The 20,432-nt window shown below is 35.1% G+C and overlaps 1 protein-coding gene across 1 annotated transcript; it reads right to left on the reverse strand.

Moving 5' to 3' along the window:
* Positions 1-15,426: 15,426 nt before the first annotated feature.
* On the reverse strand, positions 15,427-17,040 carry LOC104118985 (uncharacterized). Its single transcript, XM_018778544.2, has 3 exons — positions 16,899-17,040; positions 16,195-16,805; positions 15,427-15,732 (listed from the first exon to the last, which is right to left on the reverse strand). Exons 1-3 carry the CDS (start codon positions 17,038-17,040, stop codon positions 15,427-15,429), a joined length of 1,059 nt encoding a protein of 352 aa, XP_018634060.2.
* Positions 17,041-20,432: the final 3,392 nt, after the last annotated feature.

The raw sequence follows: 20,432 nt of genomic DNA on the forward strand, positions 1-20,432 counted from the left end.
CCATCTGTGCAGGAACCTCTCGAAAACCTGCTTAAACGGGTGTCTGACAGCTAGAATCCGAAAAAGAAGAAGAGTTCAGGAGTTACAATCCCCGAAACTGCTAGGGCAAAAAATAAGAGAAATGCTGTCTATTCTATCCCTGTAGAGACTGCTCCTACTAGGGGAAGAGCTACAAGGAGTCAGAATAAACAGAGTGAGGTTGAACTGGAAAGAGCCCTAGAAGAGAGTAAAAGAAAAGTTGTTGCAAAGGGAAAGAAGAAAGTGAGTGAATCTGTTAAGGCAGTTGAAATTGAGGAGATGGACATGATTCTTCATGATGAAGACGAGGCAGAAGAGGTGGAGGTTGTGACTCCAAAGGCAAAGAAAAGAAAGACTTCCAAAAAGAAGTCACCTTCAAAGACAAATTCTGCAGAGCCTTCTACCTTGGCGGAAAAAACCAGGTATGCCATGAAATCTAGAAAAGTGAAAGTAGTGGAGGAAGAAGAAAGTGAAGAAGAAGAGAAATCTGATGATGAGCAGGACAAGATGGTTTAAGTTTGGGAAAAGAATCATCTTGAAAGGTATACTCCTCAGGGACTTAGAGGAGGAAGGTATGGTGATGCTGCTGGAAAAACTACAACTGCAGGGTTGGAAGGACATGATCCTTCAGATGGATGGAAGGCTTGCCAGAACTGATATTATGGAGTTCATGGAAAATTGTGAGATCAAAAACGGCAGAGTCACCAATATGGTGAAGGGGGTAACTATGAGCTTTGACGACAAGGAATTGGAAGAGATTGTGGGTGTACCTGCTGAAGGGTACAATGATTACAAAAAGCTAAAATGGCCAAACCTAGAGAACCTCACCACCTCCCTTGCCATTACAAAAAAGTTTGCAGACAATGAGTTAGAGTTAGAGTCCAAGGCTATATACAAAAATGAGATGAAGCCTGCCCACAAAATGTTGTTTGAATTTGTTAACAAGGTTGTGTTCCTAGGAAGGAAAGAAGGGACATTGCCACATTCATGGACTTGGTCCTTATGGAATGCTTGGATAGTGGGAGGAAGATTAATTGGCCCGTGTTTATTATCCAGCTCCTTGATAGGGTTCAAAATGGCACCAAAACTCACGCCATACCCTATGGTTTCATTCTTACCACCATACTGGATCACGTCAAGGTTCCCTTAAAGAAACGGGATGTTAGTACAAGCAAAGATCACTTTGGGGCAAACATCTTGACTGCTTGTGACTATGAAGTTTATGTTGTTGCTAAAGAACTTGGTTCTTCCAAGAAAGTGCCTGTGAACAGCAAAGTGAGAGCCTTGGTGCAAAAGAGTGGGGCTAAGGATGTTGAGATTGAGAGGCTGAAGAAGAGGTTGGCTGAAGTAGAAACTGAGAGGGATGCTCTCAGGGCTGAGCTTGCAAAGGAGAAGAATGAAGGCATTCTTCATGACATGTTGAAGCTACTTCAGGCCAAAAACCAAGAACCTGGTCCTTCCCAGCCTTGAAACCTTCCTAGCCTAGTTACACAAACCAGTGACCCGGATGGGATTATTTTTTATTGTTGTTCTTTTTGCTCATGATGCAGTACCTTTATTTTTCTTTATGCTTTGTGGATGACTAGTATCAATGATAATCATCTATTTTTGTGCTCTAACTGTTTGTTGATGCTTCTTAGATAAATAATATCATTAGATTGATAAATGATTCTTGACTCCATGATTGCATTTGAATTAGCCCCAGTGGAAATGAATAAAATCTACTAAAATCTTGTTATCTAACATAATTATGCAGCTTTTCGATGATGCCAAAAGGGGGAAGATAGGTTGTGCTTTTTATAACTTTGGACTGTGATGTTTATAACCTAGTGAACTTGGTCCTTGATAATTTGTGACTTTAAAATGGAAAGTATTCTAACACTATGTTGATGTTGAGCTGAGTTGAAACAGGTCTTATACTTATGAAAAGCACAAAGTTTGTCATCATCAAAAAGGGGGAATTTGTTGGCCTAAATAAGTTTGTTTTGATGATTGATAAAGGAACTCAAGAATGAACCAGGTCCATACACAGTGTACACAGACACGGGCAGATTCAAGCACAAGGCATGCACGTGAAGGAGATAAGCTTAAGTGGTTATATCTGATATCTCCTGAACGAAAAGGTTGCATAATTGATAGGGAGAGGAACTCCTTTCTCAAAGAGAACTATATCCTAGATAAAGGGAGGAGTTAGAAGTTGAAGATAACTAGAACTCGTCCACCAAGGAAGAGTAAAGTATTATACTTCTAGATAATCCTATTCTACTAACTCTATATATTTCAGGATGTTCTCATTTTACAGGTAACGCACAAACGTAGAAGTTAAGCAAGAGTTGAGAGCAAAATAGCAAGGCATTTTGCAAGCAATTCTTGTGTGATTCAAGTGTGCGAACATGATGCTACATGAACCAGATAAAAGAATCAGTTCCAAGTGTATGTCTTTTATTCTAGTTCAATTGTAGTAGGGCTTTTGAGTTGTACCTTTCAGCTTTCTTCAGAAGCAATTGTACTAGGTACTCTGAGTATAATGTTCAAGTTAGAGTTAACTTGAAATTATCACAACAGCCTGAGGCTGGTTGCCACAAAGGGTTAGAGGTAATCCTTAGGTTTACAAAGAGTTTTGTAAATACTATTTTTGGCTCAGTGATTTAGTGAAGTGTTGAAAAAAATCCTACTGGGTAGTACGTCGTGGTTTTTTCACCTTTTGAACCAGGTGTTTTCCACGTAAAAATACTTGTGTTCTTTACTTTCTACATTTATTATTCCGCAACAGTAGTATGAGGAACACATAGAAGAACCAGGTACTTCTATAAACTGTGCACACGAAAAATCGGACACCATACAAATCATCTCCCCTCTTGTGTGGTATTAAAGTATAAAACATCAATATTTAATTATACATGTGTAATGACCCGGCCGGTCATTTTGAGTGTTGTAGACCCATTCCCCTATTTACTACTTATTTTATGCTTAATTGTTGCTATGTGACTTGCCGGAATAGTTGGTTCGGTTCCGGGGATGCTCCGGAATAGGTTGAGACCCTTAGTCTCAAGGTTTGAAAACTTAAGTTGAGAAGGTTGACCGGATGTTGACTTGTGTGTAAATGGCTCTGAAATGGAGTTTTGATTGTTCTGATAGCTCCGTTGGGTGATTTCGGACTTAGGAGTATGTCCGGATAGTGACTTGGAGATTCGTAGTTGATTTAGGCTTGAAATGGTGAAAGTTAGAAATTTGAAGTTTTGGAAATTGAGAGTTTGACCAAGAGTTGACTTTGTGGTTACCGGACTCGGATTTTGGTTCCGGGAGTTAGAGTAGGTCTGTTATGTTATTTACGACTTGTGTGCAAAATTTGAGGTCAATCGAACGTGATTTGATAGGTTTCGGCATCGAATATAGAAGTTGAAATTTCCTAGTTTTCATTAGGCTCTAATTGAGGTGTGATTCGTATTTTTGATGTTGTTTGATGTGATTTGAGGGCTCGACTAAGTTCGTATCGTGTTTTAAGACTTGTTTGTGTGTTTGGTTGAGGTCCTGGGGGCCTTGGGCGGAGTTCGGATGGTTAACGGATTAAAGTTTGGAATTGAAGGTCTGCTAAAGTGCACCAGGTCTGGTCTGATCGCACCTGCAGAGTTTTGATCGCAGGTGAGAGCTCGCAGAAGCGACGCGAGGAGCGCAGAAGTGGCCTGGGAAGGGGTGTGCAGTGGTCGCAAGTGTGAGGGTATTTTCGTACCTACATGATCGCAGATGCGGCATATGGGCGCAGAAGCGGAACTCGGTGAGGAGGATGTGGAGCGTAGGTGCGGAGGAAGTTCCGCAGATGCGGACTCGTATCTACACGTGTGTGATAGCAAAAGCGAAGGCAGGGACCTTCAGGTATTACTGCAAAAGCAGAAAAGTGTCCGCACCTGCGAGACCGCAGATGCAGTTAAGTGGGTCGCAAGTGCGAACGCACAGGTAGTGTTAAATCCGAAGGGTTTCGTGATTTTTTCTCATTTCGGACATTTCAAACTCGGACTAAGGCAATTTTTGAGAGGTATTTTGAGGGGTTTCTTGAGGTAAGTTACTTGTGATCATTTTTATTCAATAAACTTGTTTCCCTATCAAATTTCCCACCTAATTTGTGTGTTTTGAGGTGGAATTTTGGGAGTTTGAGGCTAGAGATTTGGAGAGTTAATTTGGGGGATTTGAGTGACGAATTGGTGTCGGAATTTCGTAAATTTGATATGGTTGGACTCGTGGTTGAATGGGCTTCCGGATTTTGTGACTTTTATCGAATTCTGAGACGTGGGCTCGGGGGTCCATTTTTTAGTTGACTTACTGACTTTTGATTAAGAACTTAGTATTTTCGTATGGAATTGATTCATTTAGCTCGTGTTGATTGTATCGAATTGTTTGTGGCAAGATTCGAGGCATTCGGAGTCCTATTCGCAAGGCAAGGGCTTATTGGAGTAGAGTTTTTCCACGGTTTGAGGTAGTAACACTTCTAAACTTGGTTCTGAGGGTATGAAACCCCGAATTTCGTGTTATGTGATTGGTGTCGAGGTGATGGGCGTGTGGCCATGCACCGTAGTAATTGTGATTTAGTCGATTCCATGGAACTGTGTAGCTATCTTATCTGATCATTTTTATGGAACACTATGTGTTAGAGCACTTGAGCTGTGATTTATGCTAGAAATCATATCTAGGCTATATGCTGGTACTATTGGGACCCACAGTGGTCGTTCCTTGTTGTTGAGTTATTTGCTTAATTGTAGTTATGTACTCAGTCGCATTCATCATTGCATATCATATCTCAGTTTCCGTTATCGTACATTGTCACATCATATATCATTGATTTGGGCTGCTTAGCATGAATGTTGTGAGCTCGAGAGACTGGAGAGATCGATGACTAAGTGAGGCCGAGTGCCTATTTATGAGTGATACTTATGGGATCGTGCTGCACGCCGCATTAGACTTTATTGATTCATGCCAGGACTGGGCTTATTATAGCGCTTGGGCTAGATCTGCCCCTCCGGAGTCTGCACACCCACAGTAAGTACAATTGCTATTGATTCATTTGCATTGGGCTCGATCTGCCCTAGATTTATTTGCTTTTGGGCTGGATATGCCTTGTACAGTGCTGAGTGATTGAGTGTGATGAGTGAGAATTGAGACAGTCAGGTTGAGTACTCCGAGAGTGTGAGTACGTGAGGCTTTTATTGTGATGCATCACAAACGATATGCATATTGGCATGTAGATATAGAGATGTCATATTCCTCATATCATTCAGACTTAACATACCTTATCTGTTCTGAGTTTAATTGTTAAACATAGAAGTATGCCTAAATTCTTGTATCGTTACCTGCAGATTATGAATTTCTGAGATATTACTGTCATATTTTCCATAAATTTCACTATTAATTCTATATGTGGGTAGTAATGTTCGAGTTCGTCATTACTTTCAGTCCAAAGGTTAGATTTGTTACTTATTGAATTGGTTGTACTTACGCTACACCCTGCACTTTGTGTGCAGATTCAGGTGTTTTCGGGCACGGTGGTTGCTGATTCTCAGAGTTCAGTCATTCGGAGATTATCGAGTTTGCTGCCCTGGCGTCCGCAGACCTTGACTCTCCTCCTCTATCCCTCAGTTTACTTATTCAGTTTCTGCATTTCTTAGACAGTGTATCAGACTTAGTATTGTATAGATGTTCATGTACTCAGTGACACTCTGGTTTTGGGAAACTTCTGTATCGAGTTGTGACGGTTTTATCCAGTTATATGAGATTTTTACTTAATTAAACCTGATTTAGTTTATTTTAAACTTGAAAGTGTTGATAATGTCTGAGTTGTCAGTGTTGATAATGTCTGGTTGAGTTTTGGGTCGTGATAACATGGGCAATCAACATTTTGAAACAATCAAACAAGAACAAATTAAATATAAATCCATAACTTCAACATATCTATCGTTGACACAGCCTCTAAAAATCGAAGAAGTTGCAACTACAAACTGGTCCGTTGAATCGCGCACAAACCTACTCCACTGTAACTCTAAGCAAACAGATAGTTACATCTATATTGTATTTCCAGATTTCATATGTAGGCTTACACCAAGAAGAGTCCACAAACCCATAGGATTACCCAACAGACCCCAATCGATTGTTTTTCAAGCTCGTACTCATTCGAAAAATTCAGAGCTTCGGATAACACATATGTAAAGGAGAACTTTACGATTCCACAAACTCGTTCCTCATGGCCCAAAATTTTCAAAGTACTGCACAAGTTTGACGAGCCTTCAAAGAATCTAAGTCATTAACAACACCACTAGGAAACTGAGCCATGCTAATATCTTTCACGTCTAGTCAGTGGCGAAACTTGAAATTTCTCTAAAGGTGTTCAAACTTGAAGAAGTGAAAAAATTATCCGACAAAGGATATTCAATATACATTGTATACCTCTAAAACCTAATATTTTACTTATATACAATGTAATTTGACGAAGGATGATATATTGACTACCTTAAGTAAATGTAGCTTCGTCCCTGCATCCGGCTCATACCACCACGTCATCCAGACCTCTCTCACCTTCATGCGATCAAGAAACATATGTTTACGGCTTTCAACCGAGATAAAAACGACACCCCACTTGAAGATTAGCTATTAGTAGGTAGAATATTGTGAGCTAATAACCTCCATATATATAGAATCTTTAATTTTCGAAGGTAACTTCAAATATATAAGTATTGTTAAAGCTTATAATATTAGGATATTCCTTGTGCGTACAACATTAGTTCCTAACAAATCCCTTTCAATAGGTATATCATATATAAAAGCAGGAGCGAATGTATAAAATACAAAAGGCCCTAGCCTTGTTACTGTTGCAATTATATACTTTACTAGAATATCTGCAACCATACTTATTTGTTGAGTAGAATATACGTTTAGAGACCAATTAGATTGACGTTATCGAATAGCTAGCGGGTTTATTTTCCTCTTTATACTAATAGAAAATGGAGAAGATATTCATTAGTTTCAACTCTTAAGCATTCTTTAATTTAGTTTTGACCAAATTTACAAGACCGTGTATATATACGTAGAAGATCAAAATTTCATTACTTAGGACTTAGGCGTATTATTCAAGCCAGCTACGAAACCAAATACAGGAAACAGATTTACAAGCATCATATATCTTCTTCTCAATCGAAAGAACAAACCAAAAACACACACACACACACACAAAAAAAAAAAAAAAAAAAAGGTGGCGGGGGGGGGGGGGGGGTGGGGAGGGGACAATGAAGAAAGTGAAATGATCAAGAAGAAGTATGAAACCACCGGTTGCTGCAGCCATAGACTTGGCAAAACACTTGCAAAGAAAGCAGCAGAATAAGCAGTACAGTAGAAAACATAGTTAGAAACTTCCAAGATGTATAAATATGCTTTTTGATAAACCTATAAGCTTTCACCCTTAATTTATTATCAAATTTCTCATTTACTATCTCAATAGCCTTCTTTAAATCCGATTTCTTCTTCTTCTTGAACTTCCCGTTTGTTTTAGTTATCCCATTGAATAAATCAGCAATTTCCTCATCATTTAGAGAACTTAATCCAACTTTAATAATATTAGCTTTTTTTAGAATATCAACATCTTTTGGAGTATCCACAATTCCACACATGAAGTCAACATATTCAGCTAGCTCAAGGGCTGATTCTGGACTAGCAGTAGCTGCTTCGTATCTACCAAGTTTCTTAATATCACTTCTGAATCGGAATTTAGTGTGATTTCAGGAAGATAAAATGTGTGTTCACCTCCTTCTTCTACAAATTTAATATCCCTTATGCCTCCTTCAGTGAGCTTTTTAACTTTACCTGTTGACATATAATATAATTATTACGTACTCCAATTAAAAATGGTGCTATCTCTACTAATTTAAACTCCTCGCTGAGATGGTCGCATAATAGCCTATGTTTGGCTAATAAAAATTACCGCCACCCAAAAAATAGGAAAAACAAAGTCTGTGTTTGGCTAATAAAAAAAAATAGTCCAACATTGCTCATTCTGTTTCATGTAATGTGGCATTCATTATTAATCCATTTAGGAAAAAATGAGAATTTTTTGTATTGGATACAATTTTAATTTTAACCTTTTTATTTTACTCATAATTGGCATGTCTTCATAGTTACTAGTCTTCAGGTACGCGTTCTGTGCCGGCTTTTTAAAAACTACATAAAAATTATAAACGAATGTACTTGAGTTAGAAAAAATAAGAAAAAAATTTAAGTCCCAGAAATGATGCTTTTTTTATGTTATTAAACTACTCAAGCAAGGAAAGAAATCCTGCCTCATAAAAGTGCTCACAATGTTATACAAATATTAACTATGCATACGCACAAGAGACACAAGTATTAATATAATACTATGGTGTCACATTTTCATCCATAATAAATGACCGGATATTTCTTAGTATAAGATTCACATAAGTAAACTCTTAATATATTTAATGTTTTGGATTTCTACATAATTTAAATAAGAAAAAATATAATGATATAGGTTTAAACTCCTAAACATAGATTTGTATAAAGTAAATTCTTAATGTTTTCAAAGTTCTAAACAGTAGGACTTTCTGCATAGTTCAAGTAAAAAGATTTAATACATAAAATTTTAATTAATTTCAAACCCCCATATAAATTGAAACAAATGAAGTATCCATTTAAATTTTGAAAAGAGACTACACATGTCAACATTACCTTAGCAATTTCTTCAAGTTCTGTGACCGGTGGTATTTCAATCTCTTCAATTTGTGATTTATTTTCGTCTTCCTTTTTTATTAGTCCAGTGATATGGTCCCATGGCAATTGGGACATCAAACTAATTTGTTTCTCAACGATGTCACCTCCTGGAATAATACCAGCAATATTTCGCACTACTTTCACAACAATATGTTCTTCAAAAGACCTATTATACCGATCAAAATAATCTTCTGAATCATCATCTTCTTCCTCCCCTTCAATAATCGCGCGATTATTGACGATTAATTGATGCATATAAGCCAGCAAATGAGGAGAGCGAGCCTTGCAAAACTTGAAACTACGAAACTTCTTTTTCTCCGAAATTTGGAGAGGAGAGTGTGCCTTACAGATATTAAAGAATAAATCTTGAAACAGCTTTGAGTAAGGTCGACTGAGAGCATTTGGATTTGAATGAGAACTATACTTGGGATTTGATTCTCAAGCATTATGATGTCTTGAGCCAAGCTTCGACGTTCAGAATCTATTTCTTGATCTGAGAATTAATTTGTCAAAAATTGAAGCAAGTAAAGAGAATCAATAGTCAATATCTGAAAAAAAAATAAAAAAGTCTGCTCAATTTTGTCCAAGTATCACAGAAAGTCACTAAGGAAGAAACAAAATGAGACATTTTCTATGATATTTAGGCAAAGTCGAATGGCTTTAAAGTTACATGATACTTAGGTAAAGATAGATAAATTTCTCGTTACATAAAAAAATTATTTAGTAATTTTAGTGCAATAAAGTAAAATTTGAGGAGTATCATAGAAAGTAGTAGTCGGTAAACTTCCGACCACACTAGTCAGAAACCCTTTTCCGACAGACTACTCTATTTTGGTCGGAAAGTCATCGGAAAATCTAAATCTGCGAGTACTTTCCGGCGATTTTTTGTGGTCCGAAAAACGTGATTTTCTTGTAGTTTCAGATATTTTCTATGGTACTTAGGCAAAAGTCGCAAAAAAATAATTTAGTGACTTTCATGATACATGATATATACTTGTGTTAAGTTAGGTAAATTTTCTAGTTACAGAAAAAATATTTATTTAGTAATTTTAGCGCAATAAAATAAAAGTTGAGTGACAGATAGAAACGACGTTACCTTTTTCTTGAGACAAACTTCGACCTTCAGAATCTATTTTGTGATATGGTATATAACTGGTCAAGAAGCGAAGCAAGTAGAGAGAATCAATGGTCAATATCCAGCATAGTGTGTATGAGTATCAATATCCAAGAACTTATCATACTGTGCTCGAATTATTGGCTCAAAAAATATTAGTGTCTCGGTTATAAAATGTTGGACTTTGGAAAAATCCATGCAATTCTTGGCTATAGTTAGTTTATACCTTTCAGTGACAACAAACTCAGGACGAAAACAATGGTATGGTCCAAAGCCTATTTTTTGAGGGACATAAGCTTGGATTTTAGTTTCTTTAATTGTTTTGGGAACTTGACAAATACATGGAGAGAAGTCAATGGCTGTTTCTTTACCTAATTTGAAGGAATTGATGCATTGAATAAGCCAACGCTTCTCAGTTTCAGGATTATTAATGAAAGACTCTGTAGTCATTTTTGGTTGTTTTTGGAATTGGTTTTAGACTTTTTGGAGTATGGGGTTTTGGCTATTGAGTTGTTAAGTGAAGTGGGAGCTAAGAAGCATGGTTTATATAGTGATGATGGATTAGATAATTGGATTTTAATAATATTGAACAGGTTAAAATCACGTGTAAATTATAGTCAACAACATATGGATGGGTTCACACAATCACTTTTTTTACTAATTAATATAACTTAGGGATTTATTACTAAGGGTTAAAGCTAATTTGCATTTGATATTTACATCAAATTAATAGATGCATAACATGTGTTTGTAAATAGACTTTATCTTACCAATTCACCTAATAGAATTGGTACAGTTTCAATTAGTAAAGCAGTTAGGCAATTTGGAAAGCGTTAATTATTCAATAAGTCACATCTTATGAGCGAAAAATACTGGTAAATCGTATTGTCTAGAATGTCCCAAAGCTTTATCACGTGGTAAATCGATTTTAAAAATAATAATAATATACACAAAGTGGGGTTAATAATGTCTATGGACCGTGACTTTTGCACCTACTTGGCTATTAAAATTGATAAACTTAGAACTTTAAAGAAACATCACTTAGTAAACATATAACTACCTCACCATTTTATATAATTACCTATATGGGTGGGAAGCAAGCATGTGGATGCACCATATTGAAACAAGATAATGAGAAGATTACTTCTAGAAAAAAAAGTTAGAAAAAGAAAAGCTCTAAATAATTAAATGTACTTCTATGTTAAGCAAGTTATTTTCTCAAGTCTCCATTAAAACATTTTTTACTATAGTAAAGCAAAACTTCTCTTACTGTTTAACTTGTGTATATGATTGAGACTGAGAGAGAACACAATTTTTGTTTTACTTAACTGTAATGTCAATGCATTCTTTCGATCATTTTTAAGTGAAAATTCTTGAAGCATCACAATCTCAGATTGCGCAAATACAATAGTGAAAAATTGAATAACCCTACATCTCAGCTAAAACTTAAACTATTTGTATAAAAATCCTTTATTATAACGTGATGGCCCAATTGTTGGTTTGAACCTCGAACCGGCTCGGGTTTTCTTATACAAAATGTTTCTGTTTTGAAGAATAAACTAAAATAGCAGTCTAACAAACCGCTTAAATTAAAAATAGACAACAGATATATAATCTATGTATAAATCATATATAACATGTGTATATTTGTATATAATACATGTATAATATATATAACTAGTCGGCTATTTAAGTAAAGATCCCATGTTTTTGTGGCCCAACAATTTTTGACAAGTCCCCAGTAGATCGTCTTTTGATTGGCTGCGTGGCTTAGGCCTATTAAACCTTCCTTGAGGTCGAGGGTAATTGGAGCTCTTATGTCTAAATTCAAGCCCGTGGTATTACCCTGAAATGGGCCAGAGATTAATTTGGTTTAAGTGACTAATTATGGTCTGACTAATCATTTTTTTTATAGGAATTTTTACCTCCTATAGCAAAGCTTAACACCTTATTTATTTTAAATAAATACCATTTTAAAAAATTATATTCTATAGCTACCTTTTAATATTTATAGCAAAATATCTACTTATGGTTAACTCCTACCCTTAAGTCACTATATACGCTAATTATTATTTTTCTCTCTCCTTTTTCAGATTTTTCTCACATAATTTACCGTATTTGATGAGAAGTTCTCTCTCCATGTTCTCCCTCTCTCTAATTTGATACACGCTATTATCTTCCCCAGAAAACACGATTCTGCAACTGAAATTCCCTCTCACCCATATCGTCTAGGTCTTCCCCAGTCTCAGTCACTATGTTAATTTCATACACGCCATCAGCATTGTCTCTCTCGACTCTCGTTGTTTTTGCTACAAATAGTTTTTGTAAGTATTTAACTTGTTAGAATTTCGCTTGTACTTTGTTTATTTTGTTTATATCTACTATTTTTTTTTATAAACAATAACCATTGTTATTGTATTCAAACAGAAAACTTGAGATTTTCTCTCCTATGTCTGATTCAACATCCCACAAGAGGATTACCAGAGGTATACCCACCAAAGCACTCAATTTCGATGGGCCCTCTTTCTCTTTGCAAATCACTCAAGCGAAATTGGAATTTGCAGGTTCAGCAGCAAATACAACTGCAGAGAGGAAAACTAAAATACACAATGACAAATTGAAAGAAGCCCAAGTTGAGAAATCTTCGAAAGAATCAACAATTCCCGTTGCGGAAAAGAGAAAAAAACCTATGGATGATGCTTCATGTGTCAAGAGAAAGGAGGTCGATGCAAGAAATAGCTCGGATACACGGGATAAAAAGTTAATTGTTGATGTATCAATATGTATTTGACAAGGCACAAACTGATCCCTTTGATGTTGTTTTCATTTCAAATCTGCCTCAACAAAAATCTGGGAGCATGTATGTATTCAATCCTCTTGCTTGTATCATTTATAAATCTAATAATATGAATTGTTTTTCATTGTTTCAATCTGTATTTTTCAGGGATTGTGGGTTGCATGTCGCGGCATACGCAGAGTTTCTGAGCACTGTTGGTTTGGTTCCACAATCAACATTTGATGCTAATTTACTCCGTCAAAGATATGGTGCGCTCCTTTGGGACTATGCTATTCGGAAGATAGACGCTGATGCCATAAGTGAGAACGAAGCACCCTCAAAGACTGTTAGACAAATCACGAATTCGGATACGTCGGTTAAGATAATGTTAGAGTAGTTTTAGGTGAATGTAGTTTTGGATGGTAGTTTTGTGTGAATACTGTATTTTAGATAGTGTTTTGGTAAAGATGGTGTTTAGTTAAGAAAAAATCATGTTTACATTTTATTCACTATATCCACAATGTTTATATATAATTATTTCAACTATTCAGTCGATATTTCAATGTTTTTGTGCATCAAAATTTATCTGTAATCAATAGGTTATGTTTGTATGGATACAACAAGTTGCATTCATATGAATAAATTGCATTCATCTGTAATCATCTGTATTCAACAGATTGCATTCATATGAATTAAATAAATTGTATTCATCTGTATTCAACAGATTGTATTCATTTGTATTTAACATGTTGTATTTATCTGTATTCAATAAATTGTATTCATCTGTATTCAACAGGTTGTATTTATCTGTATTCAACAGGTTGCATTCATATGGATTGTACAGGTTGTATTCATCTGTAATCAACAGATTGTATTCACATATATTCAACATGTTGTATTCATATGATATTGGCAGATTATATTCATATGTATTTAACGGATTGTATTTCAAGTCAGAAACAGTGTTTAGATGTATTTCACATTTAGAAACCATATACACTCTCACATCCAAATATGTTTTGTATTTAAATGTATTCAAAAACACGAATGAATTATGATGAATGACATATGAAATCTATTTACAATACACTCATATTCTGACATTTTGTATTGATATGTAATAGTCGTATTGTAATTATGTATTCAGATTTAATACACCAACTAAGTATATCCAGAATATATTCATGTAAAAATTCAAAATGTATTATTTCAAAATGTAACCTGAATCTATGACACATCGTTATAGCACTAATACAAGTCAGATTGTGAACTAAGTCCTACGTGGAGCATTTCTACAAGTACACTTATTATGACCTTCATGCCCACATATGCTACATGAATGTTGATTTTTCTTCTGTAGCAATTCACTGAACGGCTTACCGCGCTTCTTCTTTGGCCTTCCAGGAGGTCTTTTTCATTTGGGTGGTGATCACGCCCAACTATGCCTTAAAAAAAAGACTAAGCGATCGTTGCAAATATAATCCGGTTTACAAGTCCGGAGTCGAATCCCACAGAGAACTAAGGCTTAGCTACAGTTGTTCAATATTGCAAAGAAACACAAGTTCAAGTAATTTTCTAGTTATAAATATTTGATTTTTATTTTTACTAATTAACTAGCAAATATTATAAAGCAGTAAAATTATCAACTAACATGGATGAAATTCTAGATAAGACTAAGGAGGTTTAGAGTTATGATTTTCCCAATTGTCGGAATCCTTTCCGCTACGTTTCCTATAAATTTGCCTAAGTCTTCTCTATCGACCATGAGCACTCTAACTGTCGTAACTCTCTCCCGAGTAATTACCATAATTTACTAGATATATTCTCCCGAATTACGCTAGCTGGTATTAAGTACAGCTCACTCAGGTCGCACCAAGGTTTCGTTATCCCTAATCCCACCTTTAAACCTCTGTATTGATCTCTCATATACGTTTAGGAGTGATGTTGTTCAACAACTACCTAAATATGCACTCTCTCCCGAGTAATACATACTAAATAGGCAAAGTTAATTGAGGGCCCTTCAATCAACCACAAGAATAATATAGTTGAACAAATAGAGAAAATACTACGGCAAATCTATATTAACGTAACAAGAAAATCATCCTTCAATATGTTTCATCAAAACCCTAGATTAGGAAGTTAGCTACTCATACTCATAGTAACAATATCCCAAATATTTTGCATAATTAAAATACAGAGTAAAGATAAAAAGATGTAGAAATAGATGATTCTAACTTCCAAGAGGTGATTCCACCAGCTCTCCTTGCCTCTAGCTGCCCAAAAATGTGGCTGCTCATAGACCCCCTTTTTGGCTGCTGAAAACAACCATCTTCCAAGTGGTGTTTTAGGTCTATTTATATGTGTAGAAGAAACCCTAAATGTGTGGGCCAGGTCCTAGTCAAACCCGGAATGAATTAAGTCTTAAAAACTCGGATTGGACCTGGCGTTATGCCTGGCGTCGCCAGCCTAACGCTTGGCTGGCCTCGCCAGGCTAAAACCTGGTTCAGCCTGGCCTTAGGCTGGCCTCGCCAGGCTAAAGCCTGGTCCAGCCTGGCCCTAGGCTGGCCTCAGGCTAAAGCTTGGTCTCTCCTTTTCACTGTTCTCAAGCACACTTTCAACGTTTAAGTATCCCTTTTGCTCTACTTTCAACTCCAATTCACCTACATATAAAATAGACTCCATTATGCACAAATAAAGTGTAATTTATCATTAAAGCATGTAAAATGCAAGACACATAATGTACGAAACTATGAAATTATAGCCACACATCAGGTGGTAAGATAACTTCCTCTGATATATGTGCTGGTATATTCCATACATTTCGGTCTGGCAGTGGATACACGGGCACCTCATATGTCATTACAATAGACTTTGGTTTGTAATAGTCAGAGCAATAATCTTCTGGCATTAGAAACTTTCTCTTCAAGACAGCCCAAGCGTGTTGGCATGGTAATTCATCAACTTGGAACCGCCTACAACTACATTTTCTCTCTAAGAGGCACACGGTGTAATGCCTTCCTTCATCGTTCATCGTATGCAAGTATTCAGTCGATGGTACCACCTACATTTAAACATAGACCAATTAGTTTAAAATATTTTTAAAAAAATTATTTATATATCAAAGAATAGACATATTAATTACAATATAGATATATAATTAAAATATAATTTAAATATACAACATTAAACTTTTATTTAGCTTTCAGAATCATCATATATATTGAATTCAAACAAATTTATATTGAATACAAACATATATGTATATATAAAATACAAAAAAATACAGCTATATTCAATGAAATACATTGAATACAATGGAATACATTCTATATGTAGGCTGGCAGAATATTAAAGATTATCTGTTTATGAAGTGCATATGGTTAGAAACAAAACCATTAAATTCAACTAACGATACAATTAGCATAAGTTCTGTATTTTGAATAGTAGAAATTGTATCAAAAATAAATACACCTTGTACCATGGATAAATATAGGATACAATAACTTATAAAAAAATAACTTACAGTCATGTGTGTAGATATTGCCTCATTTAAGGTAAGCATATCCTGATATTTTTTTTCAAGCGTTGTGTATGTCTCTGAAGCTTCTTTTCGATAGCTGCAATTACAACGTCCAAACATCTTCCTAACTTCTTCGAGGAAGTCGTATATTGGCAATTCCCTTGCTGACACAAGTGCGACATTGATTGACTCAGCAATATTTGACGTCATGGTCCATCCCCTGTTAACAGGTGCATACAACCTAGCCCATTTTTCGTATCCAGCTAACTTCAAGTATTCTTTCACCCTAATATCTACCTTCTTCACATTCTCCATTAGACTGTCAAATTCTGCCTGTGTGTATGCTTTTGCCATCGAGAAGTATATCTCGCTCAACTTTGAATGACTCTTTTTGAATTTCTTATATACGTTGTTCCATAGATGCCATATACAAGCAAAATATGGTACCACTAAATACACTCTTGATACAGATTTGATGATACTCTCATTCCTATCTGAAACGATGCGCATGTTTTTTCTCTCACCATATACTTTCTTAAATTGCTCAAAGAACCACGACCAAACAGCATCGTTCTCTGAATCAATAACACCATATGCTAGTGGCAGTATATGATCTGTAAAGATAATTGCATACATATTATAAATATGTATTTCAATCTTTAATAGGCAGTAATATTACCAAATCTTATTATAATCCCCATACTCACCTGCACCATCCAACGTGCTGGCCGAGACGAATGTCCCGGTGTAATACGATTTTAAGTGGCTTCCATCCACAACCACAATGGGTCTACAATGATCGAACTCCTTTATAAAGGCATACAAAGATATACACATACATGAACTCATTTTTTGGCGATTTTACCATTCTAATGTGCGAACCAGGATATATCATATCCATTGTATATAACTATCCTGGTAATTTATTGTATGAATCAACCGGTTCACCTCTCATGAAATTCATTGCCTTTTATTTAGCCCGCCACGCCAACATGTACCTAACATCTACACCAAAATCTGATTTTACATCATCAATTATATCCTTTGGGGGTATATTTCCTCTTACGATTAGTAAGCTTGGACCTAATCATACCACCGATAAAACTGCTACTTGCTTGACGTTGCTCATACACCTTATCCTTCAACGGACATGTATGCTTATCATTGAACTATCTCACTTTGAACATTTGTGATTTGTTAATGCTAGATGCCTTAAACCTCCATTCACAATCCTCTGATATATATAATAATGTATAGCTGCAAATAATATTTTCGCAATATATACGATGAGTATAAATGATCAATAATTCACTAATATAATGCGAATACATTGTTACATATATATACATTATTATAAAATACAAACATATACATGTGAATAAGACTGTAATTATATGTATACATTTAAATATCTATAAATACATCTAAAAACAAACAGCGAAAGCCACTGTAATATCTATTTTTACCAGTAAAATACAGATAAATACATTTGTATGAAATACATAGAAACTCCGGTGAAAGTCAAGAATATACATTCAAACACATCTGAATACATATAAATAAAAATTCTACCAAGAATACAATATATAAAAAATCTCAAAATACAAATGTCTACGTGTGATTACGGCTGTAGTTATATATATACAATCACATACATATAAATACATCTAAGAATATCCAGTGAAAGTCACTGTAATAAATATTCATCATTAAAATACAGATGAATACATGTCTTTGAAAGTCAAATTAATAATTATTATATGTTTAATATTTGAAAGTTATGTAAATACACCCAAACAAATTTAAATACATCTAAATACAATTTAAATATTCTGCCATGGAAACAATATACAATTTTACACTCACTTTACACAATAATATACTTGAATATAACTTGATGTTTAACAAGTTGTAATTAATAACACTCATACCTGATAGCATTAGACCTATCAACCCGTAATTGAAATCTTTCAGATATTATATAATGCTCCATCACATGTTTCAATGTAGCCTTATCCTTATATACTTGTCCAGCCATAACCTCTCTTTGATTAGTTTTTCAAATAATCAAATCCGTGTCCAATTCGAATACCTCAATTGGTTCTCCTGAGTTGAAAGACTATATAGCAAGTGTATAATCTGTATCAAAATTACACCTATGATGTGCTTCGTCAAGTTGCACAATGTCGCCTTCAATTAAACTACCTCCAGCTACAACTTCTTTGTCAATTGTAGTTATACACAAAGGATACATCCCAAATTCTCTGTTCGCCTTTTTCAACTCTACATACACCTTGTAACTCATGTCGTTATGTATTTCCATTGGCGTGAATATTCCATCTACTTTATATTCAATTTTGATTGACTTTGAGCGCAAATCTATGTCGAGTTGTTTAGAAATCGAAGCAACCAAATCATTGTACGACGCATGCTCCTTTATTAGTATCCCCTCAATCGAATAATCGATATAGTTCCTCTCACTGTCCCACTTGCCAGAATGATGCAGCAGAGCGATTAAACTTGCCATATGTAAAATTGAATTATACCGATTTATGTATATAATTGTATGAATTTTCTGTTTTATTGCTTGAAAAACAGAAACACCCACGAAACAAAATCAACAGAAAATGGAAGAAACGGACGATCGGCCACTGCTCTATTTTGATGTATCTATCGTTTTAGAAAAAAAAATCAGATTATTGGCGTCAAAACAGATTATGGGTGGTGTAATTGAGTTAGTTGAGTTATATTATGAGTCTATAATATTAATTAATTCACTTTCTGTTTAAAAAAAACTGAATAGACCATGAATTGCGCTATTTACGTTAGTGTATTGAGTCGAATACAGTTGAATACAATAATCTGTATAGTTGTAGTCCCCTGTTTCACGCCGACATTTGCTACTGTATTCATGAATACATTAGCTTAAATACATCAAATACACTCTTAAAAAACTAAAAACATAGCTATAGGAAATAATATAGTAAATAATAACTACAACTAACTAATAACCGCTAAACAATAGTGGTTTGTGAAAATTTTTCTTTTTTATACCAGTAAAAGATCTCTGGATTCAAATCAATCGAATCCTTTCACAAAAATATGTATTTGGTTTGTCTGTTTCATATCCAGGTGTTAGTGGATCCTTAATGGGTCCGTAAGCACTTGGTTTCCTTGAGGAATTTGCTGAATTTACTATATATATATATATATATATATATAAGGTTGTACAAAAATTATACATGAATTATAAAAGAGTTTATATGTCTGTTTACCTTTAAAATTGAATAACAATTGAACTTATAATGAGGTTCTAAGGATACACGATTTCACTTAATACCAATTGATAAATATGAAGATTAATAACAGAAATGAACTATAAAGTAAAGCAAACCAGTGTTAGAATAAAACTCAGCCCTCGAGTTTGGATACCCTCGAACTGGTTGATGCAAGAACAATTGAAATATAACAGCTGATGAACAATAGTATAAACGAGAAAGAGAATTATATTGCTTTTATATCTGTGAACAATATGTCCATACAAATGGTTAATAACCCCTTTATATAGTAAAAGAATTCTACTTATGGTATAACTCTAATTACAAAAGGAAATCTCATAATTAGCTAAATAACCGTTCCTAATTTGATCCGTTCCAAGATTTCCGCCATGATCTTTGATCTTGCTCGATGTCTGTCTTATTCGGTCTCGATCGCTGCTGGCCTCGATCTCGACAGGTATCTCGAATCCCTAACTTGGTACTTTGTCCTCGTACTTTGGTCTGATCCACTACGGGGCCGACCTTCGATGCAGCTTCCTAGTCCCGATCAGATAGAAAAATTGAGTGGGCTCGGTTTTAATTGTATAAAAATGTCAACTCGTAATAACGGGTTCCCATTGATATAAAGATATGGAGTATTAGTGGAGAGGAAAAGTTTGATATTACAAAGCATAATTGCAAAAGAGAAACCAAACAAGTAGGAGTTTGGGTCTGTAAAGAAATAGTTCATAGGCTAAGAAGTGAAATCGTAATGTTACGAGTTTGATTTTCAAAGTTTCCTAGTTACTGTTGTCCAGTTGAGTTTCTTTTACTCTAAGGTTAATTATGTCAAAAAGAAAAGGCTACGAATCAGGCAAAATTTGGCAAAAGAAAGAGATTGGGTAAAATTTTATTCAACTTATGATTAATCTATGATGCTCTCTTCTCCCTCATATATTTTCTTTTTAAATTTGTTTTTAAGGA

The sequence above is a fragment of the Nicotiana tomentosiformis genome, chromosome 11 (assembly GCF_000390325.3).
Source record: "Nicotiana tomentosiformis chromosome 11, ASM39032v3, whole genome shotgun sequence".
Taxonomy (NCBI): Eukaryota; Viridiplantae; Streptophyta; class Magnoliopsida; order Solanales; family Solanaceae; genus Nicotiana; species Nicotiana tomentosiformis.